The 24,203-nt window shown below is 34.8% G+C and overlaps 4 protein-coding genes across 5 annotated transcripts in view; 3 read left to right on the forward strand and 1 right to left on the reverse strand.

Annotated features, from left to right (window-relative positions):
• Positions 1–3,581, forward strand: part of LOC134852119 (lysosome membrane protein 2-like) — an 86,249-nt gene extending 82,668 nt beyond the window's left edge. The window contains exons 10-11 of one of the 2 annotated variants that reach the window (XM_063868408.1): positions 771–917; positions 3,203–3,581. In XM_063868408.1, coding sequence (XP_063724478.1) covers positions 771–917; positions 3,203–3,283 — 228 coding nt within the window. In that variant the 3' untranslated portion in view covers positions 3,284–3,581. Of the gene's footprint in view, positions 1–770; positions 918–2,454; positions 2,687–3,202 lie in introns of those variants that run through there. The other variant, XM_063868409.1, reaches the window with a different exon arrangement.
• The window catches only part of LOC134852197 (uncharacterized), a 353,512-nt gene that overhangs the window by 199,364 nt on the left and 129,945 nt on the right, over positions 1–24,203 (reverse strand). The gene's annotated exons all lie outside the window — the stretch shown is intronic.
• LOC134852089 (ankyrin repeat and MYND domain-containing protein 1-like) overlaps positions 1–24,203 on the forward strand; it is an 83,178-nt gene that overhangs the window by 2,768 nt on the left and 56,207 nt on the right. The window lies entirely within an intron of this gene.
• LOC134852118 (lysosome membrane protein 2-like) lies at positions 3,673–20,366 on the forward strand. Its single transcript, XM_063868407.1, has 10 exons — positions 3,673–3,798; positions 7,600–7,763; positions 9,659–9,803; positions 10,031–10,279; positions 10,755–11,145; positions 15,852–16,012; positions 18,262–18,399; positions 19,324–19,473; positions 20,046–20,118; positions 20,219–20,366. Exons 1-9 carry the CDS (start codon positions 3,700–3,702, stop codon positions 20,106–20,108), a joined length of 1,560 nt encoding a protein of 519 aa, XP_063724477.1. The 5' UTR covers positions 3,673–3,699; the 3' UTR covers positions 20,109–20,118; positions 20,219–20,366.

The raw sequence follows: 24,203 nt of genomic DNA on the forward strand, positions 1-24,203 counted from the left end.
AAATATGTTTTCAAATTTGAGCCCAGGACAACAATACCTGTCGAATAATATTTAATAATTTTGTCAAAAATGGCTAGTTAAAAAGTCGAAATTTGTCTGAAGAAAAAAAACCCACCCCGAGCACAAATATTCCGTTACTTTCGTATCGAAAGTCGGAACAAAAAGCGTCATTTTACAGAGCAAAACCTGGAGTTAAACACTAGTGCTGTTATTATTTCACGACGTGAAAAAGATCTATGATGGGGGCCTTGTTTCTGGACAATTTTGACTGCCTCAAAAAATATGCAGGAGGTCAATTGCAATATCTTTATTGAGTGTAACAAAAACTGTTCAAGTAATTTTTATTCACTTAAAAAGTCTGAATAGTGTTCAAACATGGCTTAGAGTTTGAAGTATACAAAGAGTTAATAATTGAATAGATGTTCATAGGGTGCCACATATTTTGATCATGTTGTTTATGTACTTTTAATGTGGTTAGTCACAGACTTTTAATGTGGTTAGTTACAGGAGGTTTTCTGAACGTTCTCTCCTTTTGGCTCTTGTTCTGCTAATGACTTAAAATGGAGGCTATTCTTAAGCGCAAAGGAACGAATGCGCCAAAGTTTTCAACCAATCATGGCTCTTCAAATTGCCCACCAAAACTGACTGATTTCATCGCTTATTTCTTTCAAATTTCTGAAAACTAATTTCTGACTGGCTGACAAAGTTTTCGCTCTTTTGGTCCTTTGCGCATAGGAGGTTCCACCTGTTGAAATACACGTTTGTTTCAGATTTTGGAAGTGGATTCGGACGTAGTGAGTGAGCTGAAAAACAGTCACAATTTGTACATCGCTTCAACCGTGGCGTCTCTCGTCCTCATCGCAATCGGAGTCGTTCTTCTCATTGGAGCTCTCGCCTCAGTCATGTTCTTCGACAAGGTTAGTCAATTCGAAAAAATTAAATTAGGAAGAGGAATAGATGGTTGATGTGCAATCTCAGAATTTGATGTGAAATTTCAGAATTCATTCGCGCATAATTCATTTTTCAACATTTTTTCCCACATTTTTTCTGAAAGTTTGTTTTCAAGTGGCAATGAACCTAAAGAAGACGTTTTTGTAGGTCGGATTTTTTGTTTTTCATTTTTCTCCAATACGTCCTCGAATAGAAAGTTCTAATCTCGCGATAAAAAACGTGAGCGGCTTCTAATTTCGAACTCCCAGCGAAAAAAGTTATCTATTGATCCAGTTTTTGCACATGCGCGCTAGCGAGCGTAGTTAAATATTATTTTAAATTTGTGTAATTTCATGAGAAACAAGAGGCTACAAAAGATTCTTGGAATAGCTATTCATTTTTGCCGAGTTTCGGGTCTGCGGGGCGAGGGAATAAAAGATCAGTGACCAAACTGCCATTATCTTCATTAATGAATAAAACAAATATCAACTAGCTTAAAATGAATCAAATCGATAGTGACTCCTAACTTCAAAGTCGCCTGAAATACAAAATTTGCAAGACTGAGATAACTGAGTAATGAACGTAGTGAAGACTCTTATATAGGTCCTGCGGAAAGTGACGCAAATATCACTCTCCAAATACAAACGTGGAAATGGCGCAAAAAAAAACATTAACGATTTCAAAAGTGGAATTTATCTTTGTAGATTTCCAGCGGAATAAAAACTTTACCTATTGATACAGTATTCTCTGGTTGGGTTTATGTTATCAAAAAGCGTCGATCATAAGTTGATCTAGAAATTCAAAGAGCTTAAAGGGCATGTATTTTTTTCTTTGAAATTCATAGTTTTCAACATTTTTTTTCAAATGTTTACTTGCTTTCATTACTCTTTTCCGATTTTCGATTGGTTATGTTTTTTCAACCGATCGAATCACGTCTGAAAAGGCTTTTAAATGATATATCGACCTCATCTTTCGGCTTTTTGTTATGCTCGTTTTTGAGAGCTTTCCGCTGGCCTTGTTATTTAAACGCATATTTTCAAAAATAGGAGATAGGTAAACAGAGCAATTTGTGAAGCAATTTACTTTTTTGCGGCGTCATACTTTTGCAATTTTTTCCCTTGAAGTAAATTTTCTCATAAATATATCAGAAATTTAAGTTGCTTCATTTTTAAACTTTCACAATTTCCAGGTTCCTACCAATTGTTTTAGAGGTAACGGGTGTTGCCTTTGCAGCCTAAGATCTGGAACTTGGTCGGAACTTGGTCTGGCTTCGGTTCGCTTTGTGTATATCAATGATCCTTTTTGTTTTTGCTGAATTTTCGTAGTTTGTTCAAGAGATTAGAAATGGAAATGGTTGCTACTGATTGATAGAAATCAATAAATTGGCAAAACAGTTGGACTCCTCGTTTAATTGTTAAATTGGGGATTTCTACAATATTTGGGGCCATTTGAGTAAAAAGTCTCCAATTTTATGAGAAAGAATTACCCTTGTGTTTGATCATGCTAAATTGACTGTTTACGTAGAACGAAGAGGAGCTGTATAACGTGGACGAACACCGTCCTCTCCTCGCCAATTAAAACATTATCCCCCACCTCACTCCACCTTTTGTAGGTGGGTTGGACACATGCAATCAGTCCTGATTTACTGGACCATACACATACCTTCATATCATATCTGCCTATCATTAAACTGGTTCAAACTAACAGCAAGTCGCGCTTTTTCACTTAATTTTTTAAACTTATTATTTAACTTCACCGTAAAAATATTAAAACATTTTAGCAGAATTACAAGTACTTTTTGAAATTATACTTCATTTGATTATAGATCAATGGTTGAATTGGTTTTGCTTAGTAATCATTAGATATTTTTTCTGCTATAAAGTTGAGATGAGAGAACCTGTTTTTTTCTACTTATTTCATGAATTTCTTGATTATTTTTGCGGGAAATCATTGAAACAAACATCTTCAATTGATAACTGTCTTCAAACTGAGCTGAAAAAAGTTACAGTTAGGGGTCCGAACTAATAGCATGCGTATCGATTAGCATGGGCATCGAAATTCACTTGACTCGTTCGCTGTTTCGTGAGTTGTGACCTTGAAAGAAAGGAAGCGGCTTTGAGAAGTTATGTGAGTTTGGTCCTAATGCTGTTTCGTCTCAATCAACACCTAATAAAAGAAATTATCACATGCTAATAGACACAAATGCTGATCGCTACGCTGACAAAAAAAATCAAGTATACAAGTGTATAACCATTAATGATAATGTGTTTAGAAGAAGAAAGACTACGAACTGGTTGCTGAAGATTTGGAAAGAGACGCGGATACAGTGCCTATTCATGCTGTAGAACACTAGCACCCAAAATAGTTTTAGACAATTTTTTCATTTACTGAACTTACACTAATTTTTGGTCATAATTTGTTCATGGTACAACTATGGTCATAGTTTGATTGTGATACAAGTCTGGTCATAAATTAATCATGGTTAAAGTATGGTCATACTTTTGGCCATGACACAAGTGAAAGTTATTATTGTCTATCATATCAGTATATGTGAAACTAAAAGAGGTGCTATAATGCAAATTACATTTTCTTTATTTTCGGTTAATTCGAAAAAATTGGGTTTTTTAATTACTGAATGAGATGCAAATATATATTTTGAAATAAATGTACTGGTTTGGATAGCCGAGCAATTTAATTACAATATTTACGATTCGTGACCAGAATAGCAGTTTGAATCTGGAAGGATGGATGTTTGTTTTTCAGTGACTAATGGGGAAGAAACTACTTATAGGCTTGTCTGTCGGAGGTTTGACTCTGTTGGCTTTGGGACTTGTGGCCTGCTTCGTCTATCCGGTCATCTACAACAATGTAAGAAAAATGCCATATAAGTTCAATTGCGCTAAATATAAGATTAGTGAGAGATTAGCAGGTAGATCTGCAATTATTACAGAACGTTTTTTAAAAGAACATTTAAAATTTTTTTTTGAACATTGAACAGGGAAATGTTTTCCTGCTTGGAAGATGGTGCGGGGGGGGGGGGGAGACTATAAGTATGAACTGAATTGTTGGAGAAAACAGATATAATACTCAAAAAATTTAAACAACTCATATTTACTCACAAATAATTGCTCGCGGACTCAGTTCCCCGGGATAAAATCCCACCGGAAATAATCCCCCCGGACTAAATCCCCCATAGGACCAAATCCCTTTGGACAAAACCCCCCATATTTTTATTCAGAATGATGGATATCAAATTGTACGCATTCTATGATTTTATCTTTCTATTGATTCCATTTTTAATTGACTTCCCTTTAAACATGCATAGCCATTTTGACATGACTTTTCAACAGCTTTAAGATTCCAACGTTCTTTTGACTTTCTTTAAGAAAGAGCTTTGATTGCAAGAATTGATTAGCCACGTGGCACAGTCAGTAAGACAAGTGAATGGTAAATAAGTTGCTGTCGATATGAAATTTGTGCAAACGATTTAAAGGTCTGTTCAGTTTACCCCCAAAAATCTCGCGCTTCCATTAAGGTCGAAAATCCCGGGCTTCCATTAAAGTTGGGGTGCGGGATGATGTGAAATGAAATCCCCGATTCCTAGCAAAATCATTCTCTTTATTGTGTCAAAATTTGAGAGCCCTAGGACCACGGAACGTTGAATATTGTATGCAATTTATATTTTCAATGTATAAAAAATTGGATGTGATAGTAAATAATCATGAATTCGTCTGGTACATTTTCTGCAAGATTTCATCCCTTTGTGAAACGCTCGTATACATGAAAAACCTCATGTTTTTGTTTTTTAATTGTCAATGCATGGAATGACGACACTTAATTAAATCCTGTTGTTTTTAAAGTTTGTGTGTATTCTATGCTATTAAATTGTGTGCATTCTACGCATTTCAATATATGTTAGTTCTTGGCGACTAAGGGAAAACATTTAAGTTTAATTGAACAGCAGAAATGTTCACATACCTGGGTCCTGCGTTTTTTTAAAGAAAAGTGTTAAATTTCGTTGCTATGATGTAATTCGTTGGCAGTTTGTTTTGGTCTTACTGGGCTGAGGCAATAATTTTTTGATACCAGAATGAGGGTCTATAATGGGAAAGCGCCCTTACTTTTAGTTGTGTTTAAGTTGAAACTGAATTCCTCTGCCAATTTGAACTGAAAATAACGCTCTCCAATAACAAAAATCCAAAAAAAAACGCTTTGTTTGTGTATTTTCAAAATTCAATTTAAATTTCTGACGCTTATGAAGACTTTATGCATCCTTCGGTGTTTCCGGCGGGAGGAGTTTTTTCTGTAATTGTTAGCTTACTAAATGTGATTTCTTAAAAGTTTGCTGTTATTTCGCTTTAATTTTGCGGCCTGCTACGTTTCCGTTTATGTTTGTTCTTTTAAGTGAGCTAAATTTGCATCATCTGAAAGGAACATAGGTTTGCATCCTTCGGTGTTCTCAAAAGTTTTTCATGATATTGACTGTTAGCGCTTGATGAAGGTTTCTGAAAACTTATTTTTATTGACTTTTCTTTGATTTTCTGTCATCTAGCTTGCAATGCTATGTTTGTGATATCGGAAGTGGTGCGAAACTCCTACTTTGCCTCTGTGTAATTTTTCCAGCGATTAAAAAATTATATTAATGCAGTTTACTCATATTGGGTCAGTGTTATCAAAAAGATTCAAATATAAATGACTTTGAAAAACTGAGAGCTAAACTGAAATATTTGCTCTCAAATTAAAAATTTGAATATATTTTTTAAAAAGTAGTTGTAATTCCTCGATTTTCTGAGTTCAATACCTTTTTTCATCAGATTTTGGACATGCTCTTCCCTTTCTTGAGGTTTTCTACTGGTTCAATTAAGTGAGCTTTTGTGATTTCTTCCGTTTTTCGACGAAATTGCTTGGCTATTTGTGCTAGGCGTTTCATTTCACCTGTGAATTATTTCACATGTGAATTTTTTTTCGTGAAGCTAAGTAAAATTAGAGGTGCTTGCCACCTTCAGATAATTATTTGGCTGTTTTAATTTTGAAAGAACGAATTAAGTATCTAAGACCCTTAAACGTGGTGAATACTCTTATATAGGTCTTGGTGATTTTTTTCAGGAAAATGTTTTTTTAAAGTTCAGTTCATTTTTTTTGTTAAAATGAAAGCAAACTCCACTATGGAACAGCAAAAGGTAAAGTTCACAAAAAATGTGATTGATCGAGTTCTAGTTTCGAAAATGTTTTTCAATTTTATGATTTGCCAGCGGAATGAAAAATGTAACATTTGATCCAGTTTTTCGATATTGCTTAACGAAGACAAACTCCACTATCGAACAGCAAAAGTGAAGTGATCACGAAAATCTTGAATGATTTCTAGTTTCGAAAATTGGCTTTATTTTTCTGAGCTCCTAGCGGAATGAAGATTTATCCATTCATCCAGTTTTCTCTAAATGGGATATTTTTAGGAAAAAGGACCAATCATAAAAAGTATTTGAAATTCAAAGAGCTTCAATTTTTTTTCGATGTCCTTGTTCTTACACTTCTTTTTACCAACTGTCTGTTGGTTATGTTTATTGGTTTTCTATTAACGCGTAACGTCAACGGAGAATTACTCGCGTCAAAAATAGTTACGTTTTGAGCTTAAGCTAAATTATCCAATTAAGTATTAATTACTTGTCGCATATTGTATCACTTTATACTTGACGTTGCAATCAAGTAATTCAGGGTGGCTTTGGACTAAACAAGCAGTCCTCTCTTAGCTCACGGTTATTTCCTCAACATCTTTCTTTTATTTAATTAAATTTTGTATGAAGTTTTGAACATTTTGAATTTATTCGATTGTCTAAAAATAGCTCTTTGGGAAGAATGAAATAACTCAAACGCCTCTAGTTAGTTTTGGTGTTGGGATAACGAAACTTTCATTTTCATCAAAGTTAACCGAGTCATTGTGACCTTCTTGGGCTCGCTCCAATTTTTTTAGTTAAGGTTTTATAGTGCCTATATATTTGTTACGCTTACGATAAGCAAGCCTTATCAAATTAGAACATAGACTTCTATCAGGTTAATATAATATTTTGCCTAAAAGAATCACTGTATAACTTGTGCTATCATGCTCAATTTCTGAACGTTTCGTTTATTTTCATTTTCTTTTTTCTGCTTTAAGTGGCTTCAAAAGTTTCGACTCATTTTATATTGGCTTAAATTCTCATATTGCATCATTTGACGTGCTTAAATGTTTTTAGGCGTGCTTGTCGACCCAAGTTTTATCGGCTCAGTCACCACTGAGTAAATTTTGCGTCGATGCTAATTTCACATCTGTAATTGTCAGCCTTTGCAATTTTTGCTCAAAATGAACTGCCTTGATGAAAATCAAGACGAACTTATTTTGGTAGATTAGTTTTTTCGATATTGTTTTCAAACGTTTTTTTTTCTCATGAGCTTTCGTCGCATGTTCTGTCGGCCAGCTCGGCATGATAAGTTTGAGTTGTTTTGCAATTGACACAAAGCTCCGCTTCGCCTCTGTGCGATATCTGATTTTTTCATTTCAACTAACCTTGAATTGTTGGCCATGTAGTCGCGACAAAGAAAACTAAAGGAATAGGCTCCAATTATTATGAAGTGAAATTCATGTCGACATAGCTGTGTTTCAAGAACAACTTAATCTCAACATATACTTTGCAGGAGGCGTCGCTTGTTGAGGGATCTGAAGTGTATGACGAATGGCAGGCGCCGGACTACCCAATCTACATGAAGTTCACCATGTTCTCCTTCAACAACTCAGACGAATTCCTCAATGGCACAGATGATAGCCCATCGGTACAGCAAGTTGGATTGCTCTCTTACAGGTACGTTCGTTGATTTGCACGATTAATTGTGAATGAATATAGTGAAGGCACTCCGATTGGTTATTTTGATTTTTTTAAGGAAAAATCCTTGAAAGTTGATCACTATAAAATAGATTTTTCGCATCTTGATTGTTTTTTTTTATTCAATTTCAAACTCATTAGCTAAAAATCCCTGCGGAGTTACAAGTGTATCTCATGTAACTTTTTCTCAAATTGGGTTAGTTTTTGAACAACACACTAGACAAAAGATTCTTGAAGTACCTTTGAGATGATATAAATTCTCCAAAATTAGAAATTTTTTTTAAAGTCTCATTGGCTATGTTGGCTGTTTTAATTAAGGCTTGCACAAGATTTTATTGTCTAGTTGGAGGTTGTTTTTAGGTTCTTGACCATTTCAACGCATATTAACTCTTAAATTATTAATTTTTTGGGATTTCGTTTCTTTTATGTACAGATTGTGCTAGAATTAAAATTGAGATAATAAAAGTTTTACATCTGTGTTTAAATAAATCGCTACTTTAATAACTTTCAAGTATTGTTTTTTTTTAGTTTTCTGAGCAAAAAATCATTAAAAAGTACCCAGTTCCTATGACATAGTTAAGTCTCTCTAACTATATGTCAAAAAAATGACGCCTATATATAATTTATATGATATAACAGAAACAGTATATAATTTTTTGATATCGTTTTTAGCCGTTTAAAAATTTAGACAAAGGTTGCGGGATCAAGCTTTCATATGTATTTTTCCTAAGAACACAAGTATCATCTTATAATTTAGTTGATCCAGTAGTTTTTTGGCAGTCCGCCTTATGGTTACACAAAAATGTTTGATTTACCCAATTCAAGTGAATTTTGACCATGTGTGTGGCTGTCTATTTCATATTCATGTTGAACTAGCCAATGATGATTATTATTTCAGCATAATCTAAAACAGTGAGTAAATCTTTGTCAATTGGGAAATGAAAGAAACACACTTCAGTCGCACTAACTGCTTTGCTCCGCTAAATACTGGCAGATAGGTTACGCAAGTCCCAATCGATAATAGCGTAGTCGCCTGCAAGCCTAGTGTTTATGTGTTTGAATCGCATAATATCCAGTTTCTTTTGTGACTTGCATGCTAACAGGGGCGGATTTTCTCGAGGAGGGGGGAGCGGATTTTCAAAAAAAAAATTGAAAATTTTGTCAACCTTTTTTTAGTTCGACCCAAAATCATTTTCCGAGCTCTCCCAATGCACTAGAAAGAGCCTATTTTGGCCCAGGATTTCAGCGCCGCTGTCAAATTTTTGAAAAAACAGTCCAAAAATAGCGTTTTTATTACTTTTTGGAAAATTATTTTCCAAAAAATTGCGTTTTTTCGGCGCGCTCCCTCCTAAAAATTAGTATATATTGGCGCGAAGGGGTTTTTAGAAAAATTGTAGGGTCTGTCAGCCAAAAATGGATATCTCAAAATAGTACAAGGGGGACCTTTTGGGTCGACAGGGGGTCGAATCACTGAAAAGAAGTGTCTTCCACCCCCCCCCCCCCCCCTAAATTCTCCCCTGCATACTAACATAACCTATCGACGTAACCTAGTTAATGTTCTCACTTTGAAGCATTTATGAGAGCTAAACTTAGCTGACATAAAATTATAAAGTAAATGTATACCAGAAGAGGTTCTTGTGCTCTTTGTATAATGAGTGAAGTAGATTTTCAAAAAAAATCTTTAACCTTTTCTTTACATCTATCGAAAAAAAGACCTTTTTCTTTCCGGTCTGTAATAGTTTTTGCTTTCGGTTTTTCTATGCATTTGTTATACTAGTACTCAAAAGTAACGCTCTTCTTTTATTTTCTAGAGAGTTTTTTCTGCTTTTGAAACTTAAGAACCAAAAGTATTGCTTTTGCTGTTTTTTTTTCAGAGAGTACCAGAATAAAGTGAACATCTCATTTGAAGCTGATAGTAAGAAAGTGCGCTACTACAACAACAAGATGTACGTGTTCGATGAAGCCACTTCCACAATGGCCGAAAATGACACAGTCGTAGTTCCCAACATCCTCTTATTCGTAAGTTTCCAAGCGGGTCTTTCTAACTTGCCATATATTGGCGAACAGTCAAGGATGATGTTAAACTAATTTGAACACTATCGCCATTGAACTGGGTTGGTTATTTGTTTTCCATCTGTTTGTTGTCTATGTTCTTGAACTGTTGCTATCAGTGTTAGTGATGTTTAAAAAGCTTGCGACATTTTAGTCAGTTTTCAGTGTTCTATTTTGACAAAACTGAATTTCAGACCCTTGCGCAGTTTGCAGAGGATAGTGTGGCCGCGGTCGGAGATATCGTTCGAAATGTGACTAATACTTTATGCAAAAGCGGTAACTCAACTGAAGAAAATTCAGTGGCACCATTTTACACAGTAGAAGGCGGAGACTTGCTCTGGGGGTACAACGAAAATGCTCTTCTGGTTGCACTTCAAACAAAACTGGACGAATTTCCATATAGCTTATTGAAAATTACCATTCCAACATCCATTGGGCTACAGGTTTGTACTATGCTTTTTTGGGCCGAATTAACACCATTTTGTTATTAGCCCCCGGTCCTGATCAATGCTGGACCAACAGTTGGGGAAGTTAAATTCATCCATTTCTCCGTAGCCGGTCCCACGTCGAGGAGGCGGATGACACTGGGACCCCTCCAACTCGTATTGAGAGACGTGTGCCTAATCCACTCGGCGATGACTCGAGTTAACACCTTGAGAGTTTAAGGGAGCAGGATGCTAACTTGGTTTTAAGGGATCTTCCTCACTTTCCCACAATATATAAGTTAAACTTCTTTCTTTAATCTGAGAAAATAGTCATATATAGCCGATAAATGGGAGAGTGGTTTGAATAAATTGGAATTACTCGTTAAAAAAATCAATTCGTACACGTGGAAAAAGTTTTATTACTATTGATCAGTTAAATTTAAAAAGACTTATTTGATGAATGTTTGATAAACTGGAAAATGTTGGCATTTAGCTAAACGATACAAATGACGGATTGTACGAAATATACACTGGTAAGGGTGACGACAACAGCAATCGAGGAATCATCGAGAAATGGAACAACTCGACGACGCTGAGTTATTGGAACGAAACATCGTGCAACATGATTAACGGCACTGATGGCACGGTTTACCCTACCAATGTCAACAAAAACGAACGACTATATATCTTTAACACACAAGTTTGCAGAAGTATTTTTGTGACTGCTTCAGCGGATGAAAAGATAGCGGGAATCAAGACGGCAAAGTTCACAGCGCCGCCAGAAGTTTTCAAGGTGGACTTTGAAAATAACCCTGGATTTTGTCCGGATGGCAATGCGAGCAAATGTCTGGGAGATGGGCTTCTGGACGTCTCCAATTGTATACGTAAGCTCTCTTTTCGTCTGTTTTGTTGTGATTTTTTTGTTGAACTCTTTTTAAATGGACATTGATAAATATTAAAAAAAACTTTGTTTATGTTTGAGAATTATGGAAAGCAATGATTAAAATCCAGTTTGATGTGTACATTTAATTGCACAGTTTTTCTACTGAATTGGTTCTGCGTAATTAAGTGTGCAAATTGTTATATGCCATTTGTTAATGCGTTAAATACTGACTGGTATGGTGGCCGTCAAATAACACGAAAGCTGTTAAGACGACAAACATTTTTGTGAGGGAGATAATAAAAATACCTATCTCAGAAAACGCTGAAGCTCAAACAATCTTAGATTTGATCTAAAATGTAACCAATGCATTTCTCCACAATTGGCTTCCCTATTTAACTGACTTTCACACTAGCGTCAGCTAAGTGTATTATTAAGAACCTTCTTTTTTTCTAACCTAATCGCAAATATTGGTGCCACCTTTGAGGCACCTTTACAGCTTTTTGTTAGCATGTGCTTTTACATTCGAATAGTAATAAGTTAACGCAGTTGATGCATTTTAATTCATCAAATGAACCGAAAAAAGATATTTGTTTCATAGAATATAACTCAATAAAAACTGGATTTCAATATATCTCGCAATTTTTAAAATGCATATTTTATACAGAATGTGGCTTTATGCTTTGCAATTTGTTACATGCAAAAGCATAAAAACTTCTTGATTGCAGTAGATCGCAGATCGGATCATCGACCTACCCGAATTTTTGCTAATTCGAGGCATATTTCTATTTTACTTATTACAATTTCTAGAGCTCCCTTTAATCGTTCTCGCCTGTGTTCGTGCTGCCAAGAAGTTCAAATACATACATTCGAAATGCAGTGGTTGGCAAAACTTATCTCAGTCGACCTATTTTTGATTTAAAAAAATGAAAGGGCAAATGCACCCAGTGAAGCTTTTTATTTAGATAGAGTTGAATGTTTTCCAAGTCAATTTTTCTGAACGCCGCTTCTTAATTGAAAATTCACTAAATAGTACCAAAGTGCGTTCATATAAATTAGTTCACTCGTGAATGGCATATTATTCATTACAGAAGCGAGCTTCAGTGAGAGTAGCGTAATTTTATGAGTAGATTCTTTTTTCAAACAACAGTACAATAACGAAAACCCCATTTCAGAAATTTGCCAACTCAATTCATCTGCAGTTTTGCAGTTTTTTTTTGAAAGGCATGATTTATATAATTTGGCTTAATTGTTTCCAATTTATTACATACAAATATAGTGTGGATGCTTTTAGATTTTTTACGTCAAATTTTTACTTGCAAAATTTGTGTTTTTTAGATCAGATGCTATTTTTTTTACTGCATAGCATTAGCATTTTTTTAGCGCATGTATCTGCTTTTTTGGTGGCTAGTGTTAGTAAGATTTCAACGGCTTGTGGCTTAGATTCGAGGACGTGCGACTTCAAATCTCCTGGTCGTAAGTTCGAATCGCCGCAGCAAAAGTTTGAATTTTCAAGCCCTATTTTTACCGTTTGTTTACACAAGCAGAGCTTGTTATAGTATGAACTCTTTTTTCCCTAACCTAATTAGCAAATATGTGTTCATTTTGAAAGTGTTCATTTTGATCACCAGCTATTAAGTATAGCCAATGCTAAGGATATTAACAAATACTATTACATTACAAATAGCACTTTGGCTTCAAGGTATCTTGGATCTGTAGCGAGCGGTAGGGAATAGGGAAGGAGACCCGCAACAAAATAAGAGGGTTCGAACCTGGGCAGGGTCGGATGTTTTTAATGAACTGTTTCGTATACTAGCTAAATTGCGTCCGCTCTATAAATTGAGGCATGTTATTGTTAAATTTCTTTTCTTTCAAATTGACTGGTACTGCTAATTTCTTGCGTCACTTAGCAATTATGTAGACTCTTTATTAGCATGCGTCACTTAAGAAATTTGGTGGACTCAAAGTTTTACTCATTCAAATTTTCCTAGTAGCGTTATCGGTCATATTTTTGCTTGTGCATGCGAATTGCAACTTCACCTCTGTTTATTTTGTTTTGGACAGAGAATTTTGTCGTTTTTTTGCTTGTTTTTACGAAGCGCAGCTTCGCTTGTGTATAAGCATTAAAGTTCAATTCAACTCCGTTTGCCTGAAAACAAATTAGGCAATCTAGCAACGAAAGCGAAAAGGCAGCGAAAAAACATGAACTACTTTTAGTTTCAAAAGTGGGGTTTACGTTGGCGATTGCGAGCTTTATGAAATCAGAAAAAGACTGTTTTCAGGTTAACGACGCTTATTTTTTTGGCTTCTCGGGCATGCGTGGCCTAAAGGTAACGATAGTGCCTGGTACGACAAAGGTCATAGGTTCGAAACCGGTCAGGACGTTTTTCAGTAAATAGGACGTCTGGATTGTTTTTCAGGACGTCTGAAAATGTTTCGTTTCGGAAAACCTGCGGCCCATTGTTTGTATTGTCGACTTAGTTGCCAAATTATGGAATTTTTTTATACTGTGAGTTATTTTCTGCCCCAATTAATTCTGCTGCTGTTTTTTGACTTAGTGACCAATTTTTTGCATCGTTCCGAAAGAAACATTATTTTAAAGCCCTTCTCGGTCCGGCACAAGGCAAAATATCTAGTAATTGTTATAGCACGCAATTTTTTCTTGACAGTGGTTTTTTTTTACTCAACGTGAGTTTTGTCGGCTTGGTTGCCGCTCAATAATTGTTTCTGAATAGATTTTTCATGCCCGAGATTGTATGTATTGCTGTTTCAAAATATACATCTTTCAAGACAAAATTGAGAAATTTTTGTAAATTTGGTTTCGTTATTTTTTCAATTTTTTGTTTTAATGGCTTTTTTCTTTTTTCTTGCTACATTGACATGCTTTTAAATATCCTAGTTCTTTATTTAATTGGCTTAGCGTCGTGTTTTTCAATAGATGCATTCATTTTGATAGATCTTGTTTTTTTTGACATATCCAAATTACGACTTACCGGCTTTCGTCTAATGTGTCTTACGGGGTGCGAAGCTCCGATTCGCTTCTGTATGAAAAATTTTGAAGGGCTTCAAGTCCAAGTGTGTAGAGCCATATACTTGTCTTCGAAAGTCGAAAGTTGAATTTCAAAACAAATCAATGTTTTTTTTTAAATTCCTTGCGGTCATTTTCACTTTTCCAACAACTGTCTGTTGGCTATGTTTATTAAGTGTTTTTGTGGAGCCAATTATTGAGGTTATATCAATCGGCTTTAACAGAAAGGCGAATTGCCAGGTTTTGGGGGTTCTTCGATATGAGGTGGTTTCTAAAGTTCGAAACAGTGTTAATAACAAAAGTATTCATAATAAAACAACCCTTGATCTATCCCTTATTTAGGTCGTGTTTTTTTTTTTCATTTCTGCAGTAAAAATCCTGAAATTTGTTCACGCTTAAATTTGATTTTTTTTTGTGGTTTGAATTTTGATTTTTTTTTTCAAGTCTAATTGATTGTTCAATTCTGCTCCAATTGTGCTCGTTCAATTGTTTGTTTTGCTCTTTTTTTTGAAAAAATCAATTATAAAAGATTCCTGAAAAATTAATATTAAAACATTTTTGATTTTTTTTTTTCGTTTTTCACAGTTGAGTCCAAGTAAAATGAAAGTTGTTAGTAAATTAATGAAAGTCGGAATTGTATCTTATCTTGTTGAAAAGTATCGCAAATTTTATACAGTCCGTAGTTTACGTCCCAATGTAATTAGTGATACAATTGCGTTCTGTTTACTTCTAGATTTGTGCGGGTAATTGAGTTCCAAGAATTTTTTTAAAATTATCAAATACGATATTAGGGCTTTTATCTACCCCCTTTTTAGTTTTTCTTTGGCTTATTTTGACTTATTTTGAAATTTAAGTGTTTTGTATGACCGAACTTTAAAGAGCTAAATAAGTATAAGTCACGGAATGAGACTACTACATGTAAGATTGTTAAATTGGCAAATTGGCAAAATTTTTGAAGTCATAATTTATTATTAAAACAATCTCAAAGTTGGTACATGCAAAGGAGGAGATTGTTATGTTTTCAGAACAAATCATTAGGCTTCTTTGTACTAACTTGAGATATCCATTTGTGACGGAACCTAAAAATTTTCTAAAGGCAATACATACTAACTTTTAGGGGGCAGGGTGCGCCGAAAAACGCAATTTTTTGGCAAAAATTTTGAAGAAAGTGCAAAAAACGCTTTTCTTGGCATGTAAGTTATGTCTGCCGCCTAAAATTTTTGCCCAAAACAGTGTCTTTTTATGCATTGGGGAGCTTGGAAAGTCAATTTGGTCAACATAAAAAAAGCACGACAAATTTTTCGACATTTTTTGAAAATCCGCCCCGTCCTCGAGAAAATTCTAGATTCGCCCCTGCCGCAACCTTTGTCTAAAATTTTTAACTGCTAAAAACGATATCAAACAAATTATATACTGTTTCTGATCATATAGACACCATTTTTTTACCTAAACAGAAAGTTTGGCCAAAACAGGTTCTTTTTAGTGCTCTGGGAGAGCTCGGAAAATCAATTTGGTGGACCTAAAAAATAAGGTCGACAAAATTTTCGGAAATTTTTTGAAAGCCTTCGCCTTCCTTGAGAAAATTTTAGATCCGCCCCTTATTCTGAAGGTTGATTACTTTAAAGCTAAAAATCAGGGTGTTAATTAACAAGCCAATCTTTTAGTAATTTTTTTGTGCGCAGAGGAACAAATGAAAGATGCGTTGAATCTCCCAATTGATCTTCCGCTGAGTGTGGTCATCTCCAGTCCAGAGTTTCTCGATGCCTCCCAAGAAAGGATCGACTCCATCATCGGATTCAACCCAGACCCAACGAAGCACGAGACATTCATCAATATGGAACTGGCAAGTTTAAAGTCTAATTGGACCAGGCGTACAATCCCGAGGTCTTTTTATTTTTTCACGAAAATTCGCACGTATCAAATTAAAGAAGATAACAAGAGTGCTCGTTTTTTATTGTTAAAAAATTTTTAATTTTCTGGACCAAAATGGTTGATTTTTTGGAGGATTGATTTTGGCCCATGTGAACAATCTCACCCTTCATAGACCAAGTGAACAATGTCCCCCTTCATAGACCAAGTGAACAATCTGCCCCTAAATTGGATGGCAAAATCAAGCCGTAAGGCCTGCTGTACTATGCTCAAATCTTATTGGCAGAAAAAATATTACTTTATTTAAACCAAGTGAACAATCTCCCTTCTAAAGTGGTTTATGGGGGAGATAGTTCACTTGGTCCGAAAAATTTAGGAAAATATAGAGGAAAGTCAAATTTGATTTGGGGTATTTTTTGTGAAACAACTCAACTCCAAATTGGTATTTTTACCCTTGCGAGTCCAGACTTTTTTCTGGACTCATCTCTACCTTGTTTCACGTCTAGGCTCATCTCAACCTTGTTTCACGTCTGGACTCATCTCTACCTTTTTCATTATATATTCAAATTGCTTAGCATTTCTAGCCATCTAAGCCTGGAGGTAGCGAATAAACCTGGGACACCAAAGGTCCTGGTTTCTAGTCTGTCCAGGACCTGTTTTTTTTTCAAACGGGATATATTCTGTTTCAAAAAAAAAATTGTCGGCCAATTATTTGTCTGCTTATCTGTTGTCGCCTTAGTTGTCACATCTTGGAATTGTTTTTTTCTACGCGCGATTTTTAATGTTATTTGTAGTGTTTGAGTTACGCCTACGTTTTGTAATTTTACTTGCCTTGACTTTATATTTCCTTTGTTTTTTTTGTTCGCTTAAAAAAAGTCCTCTGCAAAATATATTTGGGCCTATTTTTTCATCGGCTTAATGACCTAATTTTAGGACGTTTCAAGATGAAGACAAATTTTAGCACTCCTCTCCACAATTTCCAAGTTGGATGTGAGTTTACCAATCTGTTTGTTGAAATTTCATACTTTCGTATTGGAATTTCTTTTCCTTTTTGCAAAAATTGTAGTTTTTCTCAGAAACTTCTCCTGATTTTCAAAAAAGGAGTATCAAATTAAAGCCCGCGTGTTCACTGTGTGCCAACATACTCCATAGAGTCTTTTACTTGATTCCCCTGTCTACAGCCTTCGAAAAAGTATGGGGGAATTTTCTATATATTTTTTTTCCGTTTTCTCGAAAACTAACTCTCAAGTTTGAGTTTTTGATTTAATTGGATAGAACTGTTTTAAAAAGCTCCCCTGCATAAGTGGCCGACCTCTTTTTTTTGAAATTCATATAAACTCATGGCCCTCTGTATAGTCAAATTTCTTATTTTTGACCGTTTTGTGGATCTTTTCTCTAAAACTAACCTCTCAAATCTGATATTGTGGTGCTTTGAGATAACTGGCAATGGGAAGAAAACTTTTTTAATATTATCCAAAACTACCCTACCATACCTGAGATTTTGGGTTCGAACGCTTAGCAGAAAAACTTTATGGGTTTAAAAAAGTCTTTTGAACGTTTCTTAGAAATTTCGACCGCTTTTTAGAAACTTTATTGAATCTTACGTAAACATATCTGAGATGAAAAGTTCCATTGAACAAACGGGTTGCGTTATTTATTTCTGCAGAAGCGGTGACTCCTTAATTTTTTGTAGGAGAAATGTTATCTCTTTGGGAAATTGATTATCTCAAAGATGCCCTTCTTACTTATTTTAGTAGAGGAACAGCTAATGTTTTAGGCAAAGTCCAGTTTTTGAAATCACTTTTTGCTCTGTATGGCAAATTCATTCAATATTATACATGTACCTCTAGCTTTAGCTGGGCCTGTATTTGTTTTTTTATCGAGTCTTACGAAAAGTTTGGTTACGAAAAGTATGATTTTATTTGCGAATTGTATCGGAAGTGGTGCGACTTGAATTTTGAATATTTTGAATTGAGGAGGATATAAGTATACATTTTTTAAAGCTACATTTGGATGATTGTTGGGCTATATAGAGGGCTTACTTTGTTATAGTTTTCTTAGCACTTGGAGTGCTAGTTATTACCTAATTTTTGATTGACTGAAAATTGTGGGACGCATTTTTGCAGAGAAAAATTACATTTTGCTGAAATGTTTGAAATTTTTCTATTAATCATTTTTTGCCTAGTCTTAAATTTTTTGACTCTACATATTTTCCTACTTCAGGACAGTGGAATTATCCTGAAGGCAGCCAAAAGAGTGCAACTCAACACTGAGATGAAATGGTTCAAAGACATCGAAAGCTTGCCTCCCATTGAACCGGACAACTGGCCATATCTTGTTCCCCTCTTCTGGGGAGGGGAGGTTTGTAAATCAATGGTTAAAGCATGAAAATCCGCATCGGAGAAGATGAATGTGGCACCTTAAGCACAAAGTTAATTACGGGAGTTAGTGCTGAAGATACTAGGGGCGACATGTACTAAAATTGAACAGGGTGGAAGTAAGTTTGTGTATAACGGAAAAGAAATATTTGGTTAAATTAAAACAGAAGTCTCTGGAAGCGGCGGTTGTCCATGAGAAAATGCTGACAAAATCGTTCATTTTTCTATAAGAAAATTTCGACTATTTTTGACAAAAGTGAAGTAGCGAGATGTGCTTGGTGAGGCTTAACATCTCTGCAATATATGCAAAATTATACTAATTGAAAAATACATTTTCTGGAATTTTTTCACATATTGATTCACAAAGCATTTCTACTGAAAATTTTAAAAAATCAGTTTTTTTGTTTCTAAAACCGAATTGGTAGAAGAACTTTGGGTAGACGTTTCGAAAGTTGTCTACGACATTTGAACTTTATTCTTTGCCGAACCTAATTTTGAAAGAAAATCATTTAAAAGAAACAACTAAACTACGATCTGAAATTGGAATCTTAATCACCCAAAACGTATTGCCATTGTCAAAAGTGGAATTTAATTTTCATATTTTCCAGAGGAATGGAAAGTTTAATTATTGAGCTATTGGTCTCAAATTGGGTTCAGTTAATTTCATAAAAAAAGTGTGACTCATAAATAGTTTTAGAAATTCAATGAGCTTTAACGTTTTCTATTTTTTTTTTCAAAAAACTTGTCAGTGTTTTTTTTTGTTTGCTTTCTGTTTGATTGATACAAAAAGTGTCAATCAATATATAATACTGTATAAACTATATTTCTTAGTTTGTTCTGTTAACATATAAGTTGCCGGAATGTTCTTTGCTACTAACTAGCCCAGCAACCGAATATTCTTGTTTAGTATCTGCCTGTGGATGACAAGTTGACTGGGCAAGTTAAACAGCTGAACAGAGTCAACCTTTCAGTAGATGTGCTGTCGTACTTGGCCATCGCATTCGGATGTCTATTTTTAGTAGTGACAGTCGCACTAGTTATATACGCCTCATACAAGGTATGTGATACTTAAAAACTAAGAACGAACTAATCTTCGAGTTAGGCCTCTGTCCAATTAAAAGTAAAAAGCTGATAATTAAAGCATTTTTTGAAGAGTATTGCTGGAAAGAAAATAACGCGTAGAACAACCCAACGTGGTAGTAATGCTTCCTGGCTTATTATACTCAGATTATTAACAGAAATACGGGCTATCACTCGTTTAGTACTATTTATGGCATCCCGATTCGGTCGTCTAACCCCAAAATGGTTCTAAAGGCGACTATGGCGCCATAAAACAGTTAAATTGATTGGTAGAGCGTCGAATAAACTCATTTTTTGGCCAGTACTATCTAAACACCCGAAGAGGGTGTTTTTGGGGTCTTCTTCTGTTTAGAGCAAAAAAAAGAATTTGCTTGAGACGCAGTAATGGTTTTTTACATGATCTTTTCGTGTTTTGGGGTAGCCAGGATGCAATGCTTATTATCCGCTTGCTCAAAATGGGAACAGTCATGGCGAAAGCCAAATGGATGACATAACTCCCTCCGTCAGAGCTAATAAAACAAACACCAATGATGTTTTAATTGTGTTTAGAAGCGCCAAAACTACGATGTTGATGATGTTGACAGGAGCGCTCTGCTTGGAAAACAGTTCTAGGACAGCATAGGTAAAAACATTAGAGTAATCTAATTAGACATAAATTTGGGTTGATTAAACTGATGTAAATTAATGTAATCTATCAAGTTTTTCGTTATTCATTGTTTCAGGTACGTCAGAAAGGAGCCAGCAAGTTTCGCTCCACACTAAGTTTATTATGATCAAATTATGTTTTTCACTTGTCTTGGTGCTAAAAAATCAAATCAGCTATGAAATATTTTCTATTCTGTAGAGGTAGTCAATTCAATATATCAATTATGTTTTCTTGTACAGTTCTAATAAAGTTGAGGCGTGTTTTTCCGTTTGATAGTTTGCAAATATTAAACACAATATAAAACTACTGATCTGTAGCATTAGAAATTTCATCGCATCTGTTCTCCGATTTATTTGCGACTAGTATTTGCAGTTGTTAAGCATTTGTAACTGAGTGGGTAGTGCGTGATACTCATGACCTCGAGGTCACAGGATTGAATCCGACCCAGCCGAGTTTTTACTTATTCGAGGATTATGTTTTTTCCTGTTTTTATAGAGCTGTTTTTTATCGTGTTCTCGCTTGTGCTTGCGAAGCGCAGCTTCGCCTGTGTTTAAATTGTGTTAATTTTATCCAAACAGTGTCAATCAATAATTTTTTTTCAAAACGAAGAGCTCTGCATAGATATTTGACTTGGTTTTAAGGGCTTGATGTCTGTTGTGTATGTTTTTCTGTGTATTTACACTAGCGATCTGAGTAGTGTTTTACTACGAACCTTCTCTTTTCTAACTTAACTCTCAATTAACAGTGGTCATTGAAAGTGTATCCGGTTTTTTTTATTAATTTGAGGCTTATTTTTCCTGTTTATTGCACTTTTTAGAGCTTCTTTTTGTCGTGTTCTCCTTAGTGTTTGCGAAGCGCAGCTTCGCCGCTGTGTTATGTTTTAAAACGGTACAATTATATGATGTCAAACTTGTTTAGATGTGCAATGTTTATAGAAGGCTTGTTTAATTATGTCTTTTTATCAATTAACGCAAATACTAAAAAAACTAATTACGCGAATCCTCACTTTTTTTCTGTACAGCGTTTCAGCTTGTTGCAATATATAATGTGTTTGAAGCATATCATTGAAGAAGAATTTACTGTTTTTCCAACCTCAGTCGCATCAATTAGTCCCACTTTTTCCAAAAGTCCCCAACTTTATTGTCTGTGCAGCTGTTCTTTGGTCAATAGCAGCCACTATAATGGTGGCTATTTTTTTTTAGCTGCCAGCATGTGCACATGAGCAACTCGTAAGGCAGTTGACTCTAAATTGCTGGTAGACCATAACGGCTGGATTCCCGAAGTTTTTTCTTTTATTTTTCAGTTACTTACTTTTTTTTGCTATTTTTGAAATATTGTGTTTGCGAAGTGCTTCTTTCGTGTTAAAAATATTTTGTGTACCAGCCGAGAAGTTTTGTCTCCGGGCGTGGTTTAGTTTTTTCCACGCAAAGTCAGGTATCACAACTGTTCATCAGAATAATTTTTTCTTTTATAGCTTTTCCAGACATAAATCGATCGATTTTTAAAAAAATTGTGAAGTTTTTTTGTGTGGAGAATTCCGGTTGGAAATTTTTGCTTTTTGGTCTTCGAGCCGTTTTTTGGCTATTATTTAGTCCTTTTATAGCTGTTATAATAGCCGAAAAACTTTTTATTTAAGCCGTGAAATCTGTTTTTTTTTAAGCTTTAGCAGTTATTTAGCTTTATTTAGAGTTTGGCAATAAAAAGTATTTTGAAAAAAGTTTTGCAAAAAGGTGGTGAAAATGGTATGTTTTTGTTGTTTGTTTTTATTTTCATCTTCCGAACAAAACTGAGGTCAATTATGACTTAAATTACTATGTCATAAGCTTTTGTTTTGTTCCTCTCATCACACCCCGCACTCAAAACGTTACAAATTTGAAAATGTCCAGCAATCGTCTGTTCTGGTTGTACTTAACGTTTTTAGATTATCTCTTCTGCATTTATCAATTAAGGTAAAATTTCCCGGAGAACTGATCCTTGCATTGGATTTATTTTGTCACAGGAACTATATTTTCAAAAGATTTTGTTTGTGGCCATTGAATAGCGTGCTAAGAAAAGACGCAAGATCAGCCTGAGATTTTTGCCAATGGGAAATGGCAATAAATCTTCACATAAGCCAACGTGCTTAAAATAAAGTTATAATTGATATCGTTTTCCGAGAGTCGTATATTTATACGAAGACTTTTTTGTAACCTAAGTCGCAAATAAAAGTGCTCATTTGATGGCACTTTTGGTATGTTTCATTTTAATCATGGTTAAGCCTAATTAAGCATAGACAGTTTGTTAGCATAATTATGCTTTTTTTGGCTAGGGTTTGGTCCTGTTTGAAAACAGACAGGTTTTTGAAAATGTATGGGATTTGCTGTTTTTTCCTTTTTTGCGGCGCTTTTGAAATGTTTTGCTCTTTTCGCAGAATTTTTAATTTTTCTCAGAAACTACCGTTTTTTTTAAAAAATGCGACTAATGGACAAACCGGCTGCTGTGCTTTCATATTTTGCTAGTCTCTTTTCGTGTTACACCACGTTCTACGGCCTTCAAATTTTTCAAAAGGGCATTTTTTTTTTTACTGTTTCCATGTTCTCAAATATTAAATGCACAAATCTAAGATGAAGGCTTCAATCAAAAAACCATATCGTGGGAATTTCCGCTTGTCATGCGGTTATTCCCTATTTTCGGTAGAAAAAAGTTATGGCCTCAAACAAGCGCATTTTGACAGTTTGGTTAATTCTTAAAATTTTTCTAATGTGTTTAATTGAAAGAAAAAAAACAGTTATGTGAATTTTTCCTGCGCAAGCGGCTAAATTCATTTTTATCCAGTACTATCAGCACTAATTTTTTATGCGCTGCGTTTTCAAAAAATATATAGCCCTAGAAATTGTTCAATTTACGAAATTTTTTCCGTTTTTTGTAAACTGATTTTTTTCTTTGAAAACCAACCTAGTGATTCTGAGATTGATAGTTCATTCTAATATTCATATTGCTCAGATTTTCCTGGCTTAATTTTTTCACGTTAGTTTTTTGTAGAAAAGCCGAAATGGACTTCGAGAAAATCAATTTTTGAAATCTTGATCGTTTTTTTAAGAGTAATGAACGTAGTGAAAAGTCAGGTCTTGTTGATTTTTTTTTGTTTTTTTTTTCAGGAAAAAATCTTAAAATATTGATGCACTTTGGTATAATGCACTTTTTGAGTTCAATTGAAGTTCATCTACTGAAAGTGACCTAGATAGCACTCTCCAAATACGAACGCGGAATCGGCGCGAAAAAGCGTGAACCATTTCTAGTTTCGAAAGTGGAATTTATTTTTTAGATTTCCAGCTGAGTAAAAACTTTACCTGTTGATCCAGTTTTCTCTTGGGTTAATGCTATCAAAAAAGCGCCAGTCATAAAATGTTCTAGAAATTCAAAGAGCTTGAAGGGCGTCCATTTTTTTTTTGAAATTTGAAAATTGAGATTTTTTCAACAAAGTCAATGTGCTTTTTATATTAACTTGCGTTCAGTACTCTTTTCCAATCTTCGATTGGCTATTTTTTTAGAAATTTCATCACTGTTCTCGAAAACTACAAGCTAAATCTGATTTTAAGGGTTCAATCTAAAAATCAGAGCTGGAAGTTTTCCCTGCATAAGAGGTTATGCACATGTCTAAGCAGAGAAAAGTTCATGGATTCATCAAATTCAAATTTTTGATTTTTTGAACGCTTTTATGAATGTTCTTCTTGAATGTTTTTTTTTGAAAACTACCCAGCCTAATTGGAGCTAAAAGTTCAATTGAAAGAGCGAGTGGTAGTTGTCTTCTTTAAATAAGTATCTTATCCCCCACTTAAGCGGAGAAATTACTTGGGTTTTGCTTAAAGTCCATTTTGAAAGTTACGAATTTCCGTATCAGTACATATAGGATTTATGTACATCCAGTTTTAGCTGGGTCACTAATTTGCTTCCAAGTGACCTTGGCGCAGATGCGAGGGCGTGAGTGACACTCCTAATCATCAAGTCGGTGATTCAAATCAGGAACATTGAAACAGTTTAATTTTTTTGCTCGAGTTTCTGCTGCTTTGTTGGTGGCCAGT

Source organism: Symsagittifera roscoffensis, chromosome 7 (assembly GCF_963678635.1).
Source record: "Symsagittifera roscoffensis chromosome 7, txSymRosc1.1, whole genome shotgun sequence".
Lineage (NCBI taxonomy): Eukaryota > Metazoa > Xenacoelomorpha > Acoela > Convolutidae > Symsagittifera > Symsagittifera roscoffensis.